This window comes from Eleutherodactylus coqui, chromosome 1 (assembly GCF_035609145.1).
Source record: "Eleutherodactylus coqui strain aEleCoq1 chromosome 1, aEleCoq1.hap1, whole genome shotgun sequence".
Classification (NCBI taxonomy): Eukaryota; Metazoa; Chordata; class Amphibia; order Anura; family Eleutherodactylidae; genus Eleutherodactylus; species Eleutherodactylus coqui.
In genome coordinates this window covers 365,721,263-365,736,563 of record NC_089837.1, presented here as the reverse complement: position 1 = coordinate 365,736,563, position 15,301 = coordinate 365,721,263, and the positions used below count along the sequence as shown (strand labels likewise).

Below are 15,301 nucleotides of genomic sequence, written 5' to 3'. Positions count from 1 at the left end.
TCCTACAACATATATAAAACACAGAGTCTGGCTGACAGAAGAACAACACAGTTAGGGCTCCTGGAAGGGAAGGACAAAAATAACACACTGAGAATACAACTCAGCAGTCCTGGCAGAAGACAACAACCTACCATCACCACAGAGATCCCGTGGGCTAAAGGACCTGTGGTGATATCACTGCTGTGGGAGGAGCCAAGCTGCGTGTTTGATGTAGTAGAGCTGTGTTTGTGCATGTGTGACGCATTGCGCCACTAGAAACACTGGCACTATAATTTCCTACACAATTTAGCATTCCTGACAGAACACATTGACCTACCACCACCACAGAGATCCAGTGGGCTGACTGACCTGTGGGGAAGTCACTACTGTGGGAGGATCCAAGCTGTCTTTTGTGGTAATCAAGCTACTGTGAGTGTGATGTGCCACCAGAAACACTCCTAATAATTACTACAGTAGTCAGTAAAACTGTGACCCAGCAGGGTACTGAGCGAGAATTTGCTTATTAACCGCTATTAGCTTTGTTTCCGCTCATTAAAATGAAGTAACTAATGAACGACTTCTGGCTCAGTATGAACAGGTTGCCTGTTCACAGTAAATAGAGGTGGGTGGCTAGAAGATATCTCCGGTGTGTTCCAACTCCACTGACTGAAAAACTACCTCTCCTGTGTGAAAGCATTGGAAGAATAGCCATTGGGACAGCTGTTGGTCACTTAAGCACCGGACAGTTGCCCCATGTAAAAGCACCTTATGTGATCCTCATTCTTTGAGTTTGATCAACGCTAGTTTTAAACAACATATTTGAAGGTAATTATCTTACAGTTGCTTATACCATATGAATAAATAATCTAGCCAAAATGTAACTAAAGCTCTAGCCTAGGGATGCTTCTAATTATAAATTATAGTTCTTGCCATTTTCATCATGAAAATTTCAAGGCAAAAATACTCTTCACTGCTTTAATATATTATTATAAGCTTTCAGGAAATTGTACAGTACTTAGACATGGTTATAATTCAGGAAACAATACAAAGTATATGTTATTTGTTTCCTTGACTTCCATTACACCTCTTTTGTCATTCTTGTAGTTGCCAGGGAAACCATCATTGGTTTTCTGTAGGACAGATTTAGATTCCCTCTCTTCTGTAAATAACTTAAGGTTGAGGATTAGTATGATGACAGTCATCAATAGCATCTCAAGTCCATGACACAATAATTTAGCTCTAATTTGTTCTTAAATTAGAAATTCGAGAAAAGAAACGCAACTGTAGCTCATGTGTTAGATTGTTCTCACAATATTTATATACTGTATATATAAGGTATGAATTATACAATGGCCCTAGGGCCTGGGACAGCCATTGGATTTGAAGGTTGCCGTAACTGCAATGTGTCGATCATTAAAAAAAAAATCTATCCAGGTTGGATTTTTTGCAATCACAAACTCACAGTCGTGGCAGCATCTAACTTAATACTTCATTGAGTTCAATGGCAGTGAAATGGAATAATGCTACACAACAATCTTTGGTCTTGTGCCCCCCTTGTGGTGAAAATCACTATGTAGTACTAGCCTTAGGGAAGGACATGCAGTGATTGGCTGTCTAGTATCGCCTCTCTCCAGTACAGTATGGTACTACATGTTCTGTGATGTCCTTTACCTGTGCCAGGATGAGCTGCTTCTTTGGTGACAAGGTGAGGACGGCTCCGTTTTATTTTTCTGGTTCATTGGGTGCATTATACAGAACCCTCCAATTGTGTCAACTGCAAAAATACTGGGAGGTGTACTATTTGGTTGGAAGATAAAAACAATGCTGCTTCTTCCAAGTGTTCTTCATAAAGCTATTGATTTGAAAGCACTTTCACATTATGGTAAACTAAAGCTGCACAGATAACCAAATCTGATTTGGGAGAGATGAACAGTTGGGGTGAACCAATCACAAGCTACAAACCACATTGCATACATAATAGGAGTAGTAATGGTAAAAAAGGGAGGAGGTGAAACTACTTTGATGAAGATCTAGTGCAGAGAATAGTTGGGTGTAATTTCCAATGGGAATTTCCTTTTTGTGGTGGAAAAAGCTGTTTGCTTTAATTTTGAGTTGCTGCCAAAATAGTGACTGTGCAACCCACATGCAACCCCCCACAATTGCAGAATGAGCTGCACAGGGAATTAGAAAACATCCCGGGAACTAATTAGGTTGCACAGCCTTTTAAATCACGGCACGCTCCGAAGTGAACGGTCCCTGGCAGCGCAGACAGTAAAAAGCACAGTTATGTGCATGCTGGCTGACTTTCACTGCGCTTCCACTCATCTGAAGCCGCCCTCAGTGTGGGAAAGACAGCATATTTGCCAAGATGTTGTCCCCAGAAGTCAGGAAAGGGTCTGTCTGAGGTGAGGAGCTCATCTGCACCCATGCAACAGTATTATGAAAAATTTCCCTTATGTACAGAATCTACTTAGGTTCAGTTCTTTTTCATGAATCCAGGAAAATGGATACTTTTAGAATCCTATTAAATCAATAAATCCCTTTAATAATCCTATTAAGAGCTTATGTACTATACTGAAAATAATTACAGCAAATCCCAGTTAGCAAAAGCTAATGAATAAAATGTGATCGTTAATTGATAAATATAAATTAAATCTTTGTTGAATTAAATTATGTTTTGTGCTTAAAGGGAACTTGTCAGCATGAACGTGGTGTCCAAACTGCGGGCAGCATGTAATAGAGCAGGAGCAGCTGGGCAGATTGTTATATAGTTCTGTGGGAAAAGATTCATTATAACTTGTATTTGATTTAAATATCTGCTCATTCTGGGCTTAGATGCCAAGGGCGGTCCTATCAGTGATTGGCGTCTTCCATGTGTGCTTACAGATAACCGCCAGTCACTGATAGGACCGCCCACTGGACATCTCACCTATGAAGGACTACAGATTTAATTGAATAAACTCATGCTATACAGAATCTTTTCCCACAAAGCTATATAGCAATCTGTTCTGCTCTGCCTGTTCTATAACATTTTCAATATGATGGGTTCCCTTTAGTCTGCAGTGGCATTGCTATTTAGTTTACTAATTTATATAGTGCATATATATTCCACAGTGTTGTACATCATAGGGTTATGTCCCCACAATCTAAATTCGCCTATTAGTATGTTTGTGGAGTATTGAAGGATACCGGAGTACCTAGAGGAAACCCACACAAAAACAGGAAGAACATACAAACTCCATGCAGATGTTGTCCTTGGTCAGACTTCCACCTACGATCCCAGCACTGCAAGCAACAGTGCTAACCACTGAGCCACTGTGCTGTAAATCTTTTGTATACTCCATGCGAAGCATACTGTTACATTCGGGCAGATTACAAGTACAGTGCCCTTCGCGGATGTCATGAACACATCAGACCAAGACATAATAAATGTTTATAGTGGACCATTGTAGACACATATTATATCACCAAAATGTGGGGAACGCAAGGTAGGACAAATAATGGTAACAGGAATATGGGGATGGGAACACAATCCCTAATGAACTTTGGTGTGGTAAAATTTGCCTAGAAGCTGGGCAATTGTGCCAAGAGGGGAATCCCCATGTCAGGAAACTAGGGGGTCTAGTCAGTACCTAGATGAAGAATAGGAAAGATGTTTATACAGCAGAAAAGAGCAATATATATATATATATATATATATATATATATATATAATGCAGTATAGATTAAACAACTTTCAATACTTCTGGAGCGAAGGCACTCATCCGCGCCCAGCACTGAATAACAGGTTGCATATGATCGTCATGTGGGCTGGGGCTGATGTTGTGATGTCACCATATCTGCATCTCCTAATTGCAGCTGGCGCACTGCAACACCTACAAGCTTACACTGAGGAGCAACACATCACCTTCATCACTCTGACAGACACAGCCAGACTGGGCTATATTGAGTCTACAAGGGGAAATTATACTGAGGACCCAGTCATTAGTAATACCCCATCAAAAATGTGCACTTTTTAATAACCTCTTTTAATTTCCAAAGGCCCTTTCATATGGGACAATGATTGGGAATAGAGATGAGCGAACACCAAAATGTTCGGGTGTTCGTTATTCGTAACGAACTTCCCGTGATGCTCGAGGGTTCGTTTCGAACAACGAACCCCATTGAAGTCAATGGGCGACCAGAACATTTTTGTATTTCGCCGATGCTCGCTAAGGTTTTCATGTGTGAAAATCTGGGCAATTCAGGAAAGTGATGGGAATGACACAGTGACGGATAGGGCAGGCGAGGGGCTACATGTTGGGCTGCATCCTAAGTTCACAGGTCCCACTATTAAGCCACAATAGCGGCAAGAGTGGGCCCCCCCCCTCCCAACAACTTTTACTTCTGAAAAGCGCTCATTAGCATGGCATACCTTTGCTAAGCACCACACTACCTCCAACAAAGCACAATCACTGCCTGCATGACACTCCACTGCCACTTCTCCTGAGTTACATGCTGCCCAACCGCACCCCCTCCCCCCCACAGCGCACACCAAAGTGTCCCTGCGCAGCCTTCAGCTGCCCTCATGCCACACCACGCTCATGTCTATTTAGAATTGCGTCTGCCATGACGAGGGACCGCAGGCATACACTGCAGAGGTTGGCACGGCTAGGCAGCGACCCTCTTTAAAAGTGGCGGAGCGATAGCCCACAATGCTGTACAGAAGCAATGAGAAATAGAATCCTGTGCCACCGCCATCAGGAGCTGCACACGTGGGCATAGCAATGGGGAACCTATGTGCCACACACTATTCATTCTGTCAAGGTGTCTGCATGCCCCAGTCAGACCGGGCTTTTTAATTCATAGACACAGGCAGGTACAACTCCCTATTGTGAAGTCCCTGTCGACCCACAGCATGGGTGGCTCCCTGGAACCCACCGGCGGTACACAGAAATATCCCATTGCATTGCCCAACACAGCTGAGGTAGTAATGTCGTGCTTAATGCAGGTGGGCTTCGGCCCACACTGCATGCCCCAGTCAGACTGGGGTTCTTTACAAGTGGACACATGTAGGTTTAACTCCCTGTGGACCCACTGCCTGGGTGGGTGCCAGGAAGCCACCGGCGGTACATAGAAATATCCCATTGCATTGCCCAACACAGCTGAGGTAGTAATGTCGTGCGTAATACAGGTGGGCTTCGGCCCACACTGCATGCCCCAGTCAGACGGGTTCTTTAGAAGTGTACAGATGTATTAAAAACTCAGTGTGCACCTACAGCATGGGTGGCTCCCTGGAACCCACCGGCGGTACACAAAAATATCCCATTGCATTGCCCAACACAGCTGAGGTAGTAATGTCGTGCGTAATACAGGTGGGCTTCGGCCCACACTGCATGCCCCAGTCAGACTGGGATTCTTTACAAGTGGACACATGTAGGTTTAACTCCCTGTGGACCCACTGCCTGGGTGGGTGCCAGGAAGCCACCGGCGGTACATAGAAATATCCCATTGCATTGCCCAACACAGCTGAGGTAACGTCAGCTGTAATGCAGGTGGGCTAAAAATTAATTTGATTACACTGTAGGCGAGGGCCCACAAAAATTGCTGTATCAACAGTACTAATGTACATCCCAAAAATTGGCCATGGCCAGCCAAGAGGGCAGGTGAAACCCATTAATCGCTTTGGTTAATGTGGCTTAAGTGGTAACTAGGCCTGGAGGCAGCCCAGTGTAACGAAAAATTGGTTCAAGTTAAAGTTCCAATGCTTTTAAGCGCATTGAAACTTATAAAAATTGTTCTGAAAAATTATTTGAGTGAGCCTTGTGGCCCTAAGAAAAATTGCCCGTTCAGCGTGATTACGTGAGGTTTCAGGAGGTGGAGCAGGAGGAGGAGGAGGAGGAATATTAGACACAGATTGATGAAGCAGAAATGTCCCCGTTTTGGATGGTGAGAGAGAACGTAGCTTCCATCCGCGGGTGCAGCCTACGTATTGCTTACGTATCGCTGCTGTCCGCTGGTGGAGAACAGAAGTCTGGGGAAATCCAGCCTTTGTTCATCTTGATGAGTGTTAGCCTGTCGGCACTGTCGGTTGACAAGCGGCTACGCTTATCTGTGATGATTCCCCCAGCCGCACTAAACACCCTCTCCGACAACACGCTAGCCGCAGGACAAGCAAGCACCTCAAGGGCATACAGGGCTAGTTCAGGCCACGTGTCCAGCTTCGACACCCAGTAGTTGTAGGGGGCAGAGGCGTCACCAAGGATGGTCGTGCGATCCGCTACGTACTCCCTCACCATCCTTTTGCAGTGCTCCCGCCGACTCAGCCGTGACTGGGGAGCGGTGACACAGTCTTGGTGGGGAGCCATAAAGCTGGCCAGGCCCTTAAAGACTGTTGCACTGCCTGGGATGTACATGCTGCTCGATCTACGCACATCCCCTGCAACATGGCCCTCGGAACTGCGCCTTCTGCCACTAGCGCTGTCGGCTGGGAATTTTACCATCAGCTTGTCCGCAAGGGTCCTGTGGTATAGCAACACTCTCGAACCCCTTTCCTCTTCGGGAATCAGAGTGGGCAGGTTCTCCTTATACCGTGGATCGAGCAGTGTGTACACCCAGTAATCCGTAGTGGCCAGAATGCGTGCAACGCGAGGGTCACGAGAAAGGCATCCTAACATGAAGTCAGCCATGTGTGCCAGGGTACCTGTACGCAACACATGGCTGTCTTCACTAGGAAGATCACTATCAGGATCCTCCTCCTCCTCCTCCTCCTCCTCCTCCTCCTCAGGCCATACACGCTGAAAGGATGACAGGCAATCAGCCGGTGTACCGTCAGCAGCGGGCCAAGCTGTCTCTTCCCCCTCCTCCTCATCCTCCTCATGCTCCTCCTCCTCCTCCTGTACGCGCTGAGAAATAGACAGGAGGGTGCCCTGACTATCCAGCGGCATACTGTCTTCCCCCGCCCCCGTTTCCGAGCGCAAAGCAGCTGCCTTTATGGTTTGCAGGGAATTTCTCAAGATGCATAGCAGAGGAATGGTGACGCTAATGATTGTAGCATCGCCGCTCACCACCTGGGTAGACTCCTCAAAATTACCAAGGACATGGCAGATGTCTGCCAACCAGGCCCACTCTTCTGAAAGGAATTGAGGAGGCTGACTCCCACTGCGCCGCCCATGTTGGAGTTGGTATTCGACTATAGCTCTACGTTGTTCATAGAGCCTGGCCAACATGTGGAGCGTAGAGTTCCACCGTGTGGGCACGTCGCACAGCAGTCGGTGCACTGGCAGCTTAAAGTGATGTTGCAGGGTGCGCAGGGTGGCAGCGTCCGTGTGGGACTTGCGGAAATGTGCGCAGAGCCGGCGCGCCTTTACGAGCAGGTCTGACAAGCGTGGGTAGCTTTTCAGAAAGCGCTGAACAAACAAATTAAAGACGTGGGCCAGGCATGGCACGTGCGTGAGGCTGCCGAGCTGCAGAGCCGCCACCAGGTTACGGCCGTTGTCACACACGACCATGCCCGGTTGGAGGCTCAGCGGCGCAAGCCAGCGGTCGGTCTGCTGTGTCAGACCCTGCAGCAGTTCGTGGGCCGTGTGCCTCTTATCGCCTAAGCTGAGTAGTTTCAGCACGGCCTGCTGACGCTTGCCCACCGCTGTGCTGCCACACCGCGCGACACCGACTGCTGGCGACATGCTGCTGCTAACACATCTTGATTGTGAGACAGAGGAGGAGGAGGAGGAGGAGGGTGCTTTAGTGGAGGAAGCATACACCTCCGCAGATACCAGCACCGAGCTGGGGCCCGCAATTCTGGGGGTGGGTAGGACGTGAGCGGTCCCAGGCTCTGACTCTGTCCCAGCCTCCACTAAATTCACCCAATGTGCCGTCAGGGAGATGTAGTGGCCCTGCCCGCCTGTGCTTGTCCACGTGTCCGTAGTTAAGTGGACCGTGGCAGTAACCGCGTTGGTGAGGGCGCGCACAATGTTGCGGGAGACGTGGTCGTGCAGGGCTGGGACGGCACATCGGGAAAAGTAGTGGCGACTGGGAACTGAGTAGCGCGGGGCCGCCGCCTCCATGATACTTTTGAAGGACTCCGTTTCCACAACCCTATACGGCAGCATCTCAAGGCTGATGAATTTTGCGATGCGGACGGTTAACGTTTGAGCGTGCGGGTGCGTGGCGGCGTACTTGCGCTTGCGCTCGAACACTTGCGCAAGCGACGGCTGAACGGTGCGCTGAACTACACTGCTGGATGGGGCCGAGGACAGCGGAGATGAGGGTGTGGGTGCAGGCCATGAGGCGGTAGTGCCTGTGTCCTGAGAGGGGGGTTGCATCTCAGTGGCAGGTTGGGGCACAGGGGGAGAGGCAGGGGTGCAAACCGGAGGCGGTGAACGGCCTTTGTCCCACCTTGCGGGGTGCTTGGCCATCATATGTCTGCGCATGGTGGTGGTGGTGAGGCTGTTGGTGTTGGCTCCCCGGCTGAGCTTTGCGCGACAAAGGTTGCACACCACTGTTCGTCGGTCGTCAGGCGTCTCTGTGAAAAACTGCCAGACCTTAGAGCACCTCGGCCTCCGCAGGGTGGCATGGCGCGAGGGGGCGCTTTGGGAAACACTTGGTGGATTATTCGGTCTGGCCCTGCCTCTACCCCTGGCCACTGCACTGCCTCTTGCAACCTGCCCTGCTGATGCCCTTGACTCCCCCTCTGAAGACCTGTCCTCCTGAGTAAGCGTTGCACACCAGGTGGGGTCAGTCACCTCATCGTCCTGCTGCTCTTCCTCCGAATCCTCTGTGCGCTGCTCCCTGGGACTTACTGCCCTTACTACTACCTCACTGCAAGACAACTGTGTCTGATCGTCATCGTCCTCCTCACCCACAGAAAGTTGTTGAGACAGTTGGCGGAAGTCCCCAGCCTCTTCCCCCGGACCCCGGGAACTTTCGAATGGTTGGGCATCAGTGACGATAAACTCCTCTGGTGGGAGAGGAACCGCTGCTGCCCAATCTAAGCAGGGGCCCGAGAACAGTTCCTGGGAGTGTTCCCGCTCCTGAGCAGGTGTCATTGTAGTGGAGTGAGGAGGCTGGGAGGAAGGAGGAGCAGCAGACAGAGGATTCGGATTGGCAGCAGTGGACGGCGCAGAACTGCGGGTAGACGATAGGTTGCTCGAAGCACTTTCTGCCATCCAGGACAGGACCTGCTCACACTGCTCATTTTCTAATAACCGTCTCCCGCGTGGACCCATTAATTGGGCGATGAATGTGGGGACGCCAGAAACGTGCCTCTCTCCTAATCGCGCAGCAGTCGGCTGCGACACACCTGGATCAGGAGCTTGGCCTGTGCCCACACCCTGACTTGGCCCTCCGCGTCCTCGGCCGCGTCCACGTCCTCTAGGCCTACCCCTACCCTCAGCATGCTGTATTACCAGTGATTTGATTTCACAGGCAGGAAATAAATTGGCGCAAGACTGCAGGCCAAATATAATTTTTGCCCTTTTTGGAAAACGAAAGGCCCCACTGCCTCTAGTGAATGAATTATCTAAGTTTAATAACTGTGCTGTGTCCCTGCTTATGTGTCACAGAACGTGAGGGTAGCAGAGTTATTAACTGTGGCAGAGCAGGTATTTTTTTTCCCAATTAAGGAAAGCAAATGGCGAACCCAGCAGTAAAGCGTAGCTGGGTGCGTATGATTTAGCAATGTTTTTCACGCAGCTCACACGTCTCCACAGGCGTAAGGACGGACACAGGCTGGACAAATAGATTTGTTTTCAGTTTTTTCCCACCAACAGGCAGCACTGCGTATATTCAATGAACCTGAGAAGTTTAATAACTGTGCTGTGTCCCTGCTTATGTGTCACAGAACGTGAGGGTAGCAGAGTTATTATAACTCTTGGAGAGCAGGTATTTTTTTTCCCAATTAAGGAAAGCAAATGGCGAACCCAGCAGTAAAGCGTAGCTGGGTGCGTATGATTTAGCAATGTTTTTCACGCAGCTCACACGTCTCCACAGGCGTAAGGACGGACACAGGCTGGACAAATAGATTTGTTTTCAGTTTTTTCCCACCAACAGGCAGCACTGCGTATATTCAATGAACCTGAGAAGTTTAATAACTGTGCTGTGTCCCTGCTTATGTGTCACAGAACGTGAGGGTAGCAGAGTTATTATAACTCTTGGAGAGCAGGTATTTTTTTTCCCAATTAAGGAAAGCAAATGGCGAACCCAGCAGTAAAGCGTAGCTGGATGCGTATGATTTAGCAATGTTTTTCACGCAGCTCACACGTCTCCACAGGCGTAAGGACGGACACAGGCTGGACAAATAGATTTGTTTTCAGTTTTTTCCCACCAACAGGCAGCACTGTGTATATTCAATGAACCTGAGAAGTTTAATAACTGTGCTGTGTCCCTGCTTATGTGTCACAGAACGTGAGGGTAGCAGAGTTATTATAACTCTGGCAGAGCAGGTATTTTTTTTCCCAATTAAGGAAAGCAAATGGCGAACCCAGCAGTAAAGCGTAGCTGGCTGCGTATGATTTAGCAATGTTTTTCACGCAGCTCACACGTGTCCACCGCCCGTAAGGACGGACACAGGCTGGACAAATAGATTTGTTTTCAGTTTTTTCCCACCAACAGGCAGCACTGCGTATATTCAATGAACCTGAGAAGTTTAATAACTGTGCTGTGTCCCTGCTTATGTGTCACAGAACGTGAGGGTAGCAGAGTTATTATAACTCTTGGAGAGCAGGTATTTTTTTTCCCAATTAAGGAAAGCAAATGGCGAACCCAGCAGTAAAGCGTAGCTGGGTGCGTATGATTTAGCAATGTTTTTCACGCAGCTCACACGTCTCCACAGGCGTAAGGACGGACACAGGCTGGACAAATAGATTTGTTTTCAGTTTTTTCCCACCAACAGGCAGCACTGCGTATATTCAATGAACCTGAGAAGTTTAATAACTGTGCTGTGTCCCTGCTTATGTGTCACAGAACGTGAGGGTAGCAGAGTTATTATAACTCTTGGAGAGCAGGTATTTTTTTTCCCAATTAAGGAAAGCAAATGGCGAACCCAGCAGTAAAGCGTAGCTGGCTGCGTATGATTTAGCAATGTTTTTCACGCAGCTCACACGTGTCCACCGCCCGTAAGGACGGACAGAGGCTGGACAAATAGATTTGTTTTCAGTTTTTTCCCACCAACAGGCAGCACTGCGTATATTCTATGAATAATAACTGTGTTGTGGCCCTGCCTATACAATTCTTTCCCTGCAGTATCAATGGAGGGTGGAATGCTCTGCAGAGGCGATTTTGAGAAGCCCAAAAAAAATGCAGCACAGCCAACAGCAGCCTGGACAGTACTGCACACGGATAAATATGGCCCTAGAAAGGACCGTTGAGGTTCTTGAAGGCTACACTCACTCCTAACACTCTCCCTGCCTATGCAGCACTTCTGTCCCTAATGCCAGGTGCAACGGTCTGCAGAGGCGATTTTGAGAAAAAAAAAAATCCCACTGCTAACAGCAGCCAACACACAGCTATCAGTGGCCCTAATAAGGACCTTTGGGGGGTCTTGAAGCCTACACTAACTACCAATTCTTTCCCTACAGCAGCTCCGGTATAAACAGCACTGTCCCTCATCTAACTCACACCGCATCTGAGGCGAGCCGCGGGAGGGGCCGACTTTTATATTAGGCGAACACCTGATCTCGCCAGCCACTCACAGCAGGGGGGTGGTATAGGGCTTAAACGTTGCAGGGGGAAGTTGTAATGCCTTCCCTGTCTTTCAATTGGCCAGAAAAGCGCGCTAACGTCTCAGGGAAGGAAGTGAAAGTAACCAGAACACCGCATGGTGTTCGTCACGAATAACGAACATCCCGAACACCCTAATATTCGCACGAATATCAAGCTCGGACGAACGCGTTCGCTCATCTCTAATTGGGAACAAACATCCATATGAATGTTCACTTGCCAGATCATCAGCTGTCTGTATATGCCCATGATCAGCCAATGAACAAGCAAACGCTCATTCATTGGCAGATTGGATCTTTTATGCAAACATAAAAATGCTCGCTTGTCATCAGCACGTTATCCCGTGTAAACAGCGGATTTACTTCTAATGAATGCACTTTGTATTTGTCCCCATAAGAATGATACTCTGTCACATGTAAAGTAATGAGCCATTGCACTTACTATTTGTTGATCAGCACTTTTTAAAGAGGCAGACAATTGGCCCAGGTATATATTCTATGTCTAAACCCTGACAGAATCTGATCACATTCTGCAGCTAATGCAAATAAATGGGATATTTTGTACCGCAATTCCCATACAATAGATACAATAATCAAGGAATAATGAATATGCTTTGGATTTTAAGAACCACAGAATGTTCATTATTCCAACAGATTATGCACAGAAAAGCTACAGATTAGCTCCATTGGGGTGTAATCCACATGTAATCCTCTGGCATATGTGCAACAGAAGTCTGAGTCTCAGCCTCTAAGGCAAATTCCACGCATGAACACAGTGTAATAGATCTAATACATATATTTTGAAGTAGTCACAAAAAGTGGAAAACCCTGTAGTAAATTGGGTTAGGATGCTATTATTATGCAGGTGGGGTTGTCAACGCTGAACCATATGAACCTTGTTGTGATCAGCCCCATTCTTGTGTATGAATCTGAGCCCACTGGTAATTGTCCTCTTGTAGAATAGTGACCTAGAAACTTTTTGCTATTTTTCTACTGTTCTCATCAGTTGCCTAAAAAATGGACGGAAGAGCTGGATAATATCCTTATAGCCATAAGATCACTTTTCTAAGAAAATGACTTTAATTTATGTTACAAGGGAAACAAATGTTGATGACCAAATGTTCTCAATATTTACATACCCAAATTTATTTTAATACAAGGCTATTACATTTTGTAATTCCAGTTATCAAATTAAAAAGAGTTTGTGGGGAAGAGGGGCCAAGACAGGAAGAAATAGTTTGGCATACAGTATATGCACCAATGCATCTCTGGTCTCACTTTCATGAGTGTCCTGGATACCTTGCAGCTCCATATGTCCCTACTAGAGATGAGCGAGTATACTCGCTAAGGCTAACTACTCGAGCGAGTAGTGCCTTAGCCGAGTATCCTCCCGCTCGTCTGTAAAGATTCGGGGGCGGGGAGCGGCGGGGGAGAGCGGGGAGATCTCCCGCTCCCCCCTGCTCACTGCCCCAACTCACCTGTCACCCGCACCGGCACCCGAATCTTTACAGACGAGCGGGCAGATACTCAACTAAGGCACTACTCGCTCGAGTAGTTAGCCTTAGCGAGTATACTCGCTCATCACTAGTCCCTACCTGATTGCAGACATTTCACGTTGTGAGACAAATTTGTAGGACAAATATATTGCAAAGTTCTTTGTTTCTAAGGGTCTTTTTGGGGTGAAAAAAAGGGTCCCAGAAAAATACCTTTAAAAATACAGTAACAGTATCATGTGGTTGTTGTCTTTTAGGTGTCCAAAGATCTACAAGACAAGCAAAATGAACTTGAAGACCAGTTGAAGAACACCTCTTTATTTGAACTTCAATTAAATCAGTTGACATTGTGGGTTACATCTGTGAAAGATCAGCTATCATTCTACAATCAAGTGGGAAGACCAGGAGCATTTAACATCAAGGTAAGAAGAACCATTTCTTTTATCTAATCATACCGGTAAATGTGGTGATCTTATACAGTCGCAGACTGGAAATCTCTGTGCCAAATCCTAGATGAAATGTTCTTACAGTATATTGCAGTCAACTTTTTGTGTTGATTTGACTTCTTACTAGCTGTAGTGTTTTTGTTTAGAATATATATATATATATATATAGATTAACAGCATGAACTTTTTACATATAATATTTTGAAGCAGAAATGGAAAATATATTTTGGTTATCAGTAGTTATGATCAGATTTGATTGATGTTAACAGCATCATAGGTCTTAACATGACATTGGCATGAATAAGTGGCAATGTTAGGGTAGTTTCACCCCCGCGTCGGGGGTTCCGCTTTTTCTGTTCAGGGAGCAGGAAAGGAGAATCCCCATGGCCGGATGGCTCTATCTCCGGATGGAACTGAACATTGCCGAATGGACCCCATTGACTATAACGGGGTCTGTTTTGTTTCTGCTCAGTTGCCTGGCTTTTGGATAGAAGAAAAGGTGCTGCAACCGGAGGTTCCAACGCAGATGGTTCCAAACTGACCTTATGCTTATACAATACAGCATTGCTGCAGCTTTTACATAGTATTTGCAGACTTTAGCCTTAACTGGTATAACTGAATTCATAAATGAGAAGTATAAGTATTTTCTTTATACTTCTGACCCTTTGGTATTCATTCCTAATTATGGCTACATATAATAAAGATGGCATGCCTGAGTAGGCATATTAGACACGATTCTTTTCTTTATGACATTCCTTGCTTACTTTACACCATCATTTTGTGAAAAATAGTGTCAGACTCCATTGATAAAATACACTGTCCAAACTGCAGGCATCATCTTATAGAGCATCAGAGGCTGAGCAGACATATTGTTTTATGGGGAAAGAATCAGTATAGCTTGAATTTTTGTTCAGTCATAGACAGATAGCTGTCAATAACTGATTGGACCACCCATTGGACTGCTATATGTAAAATACAAGTTATACTGCAGTAAAGCTATGTTCATATCTTCAACAGATCCCAATGACAACTGTCAGACACCATTGTCTCTTAATAGAGTCTGTTGGAGTTCCTTCATAGTTTCAGTCATTTTAGTTGCATAGTTCCCTATTCTTGTCACCAAACCTTGACAAAAAGGCCAATCTGATACATCAATGGCAATCTGAGCAGAACAGTGGCACAGCCACACCCCGTGTGAGTCTACTGCATTAGACTTCGATCACTCTAGAACCCTTAAATTCCTTTGTAATTTAACTCCCCATCGGGTCTGGCTATTGCAGTTGTAGTATGGACACTAAAGTTTAGTTATATTATCACCATCTAAAATGGATCTTGTGGCTCCAATTTCACAGTTTTTCTTTCTGTATACACCTGATCTTTCAGAATATTAGCTTAAGGCTGAGAACACAGTGCTGTAGGTGCAACTAAGCTCGGCAGTATGGGGCGTAGCTGCGTCTGAATGAGGCAGATTTCTTCTCCTTCACTGGCAGTTCACACTCCGCAACGGAGCACATGAGTTCGAAAAAGGAGGCGGGAAGATAGCAGCTGCCCGATCTTCCCGCACAATGCGTTCACTACATGCAGGGAAGATACGGCAATTCCTATATTTTTTCGGCTGTGGTATTCTGGTGAGGTCAGTGGTTTTGTTTTGTCCCATTATACGGCGGTGATTATCATGGCTGCATAA

The 15,301-nt window shown here is 46.6% G+C and overlaps 1 protein-coding gene across 1 annotated transcript in view; it reads left to right on the top strand.

The window, feature by feature from the left end:
* DMD (dystrophin) overlaps positions 1 to 15,301 on the top strand; it is a 2,524,637-nt gene that overhangs the window by 1,653,622 nt on the left and 855,714 nt on the right. Inside the window, exon 48 of the mRNA XM_066577956.1 lies at positions 13,426 to 13,590. Within this exon, the coding sequence (XP_066434053.1) occupies positions 13,426 to 13,590 (165 nt within the window). The remainder of the gene's footprint in view (positions 1 to 13,425; positions 13,591 to 15,301) is intronic.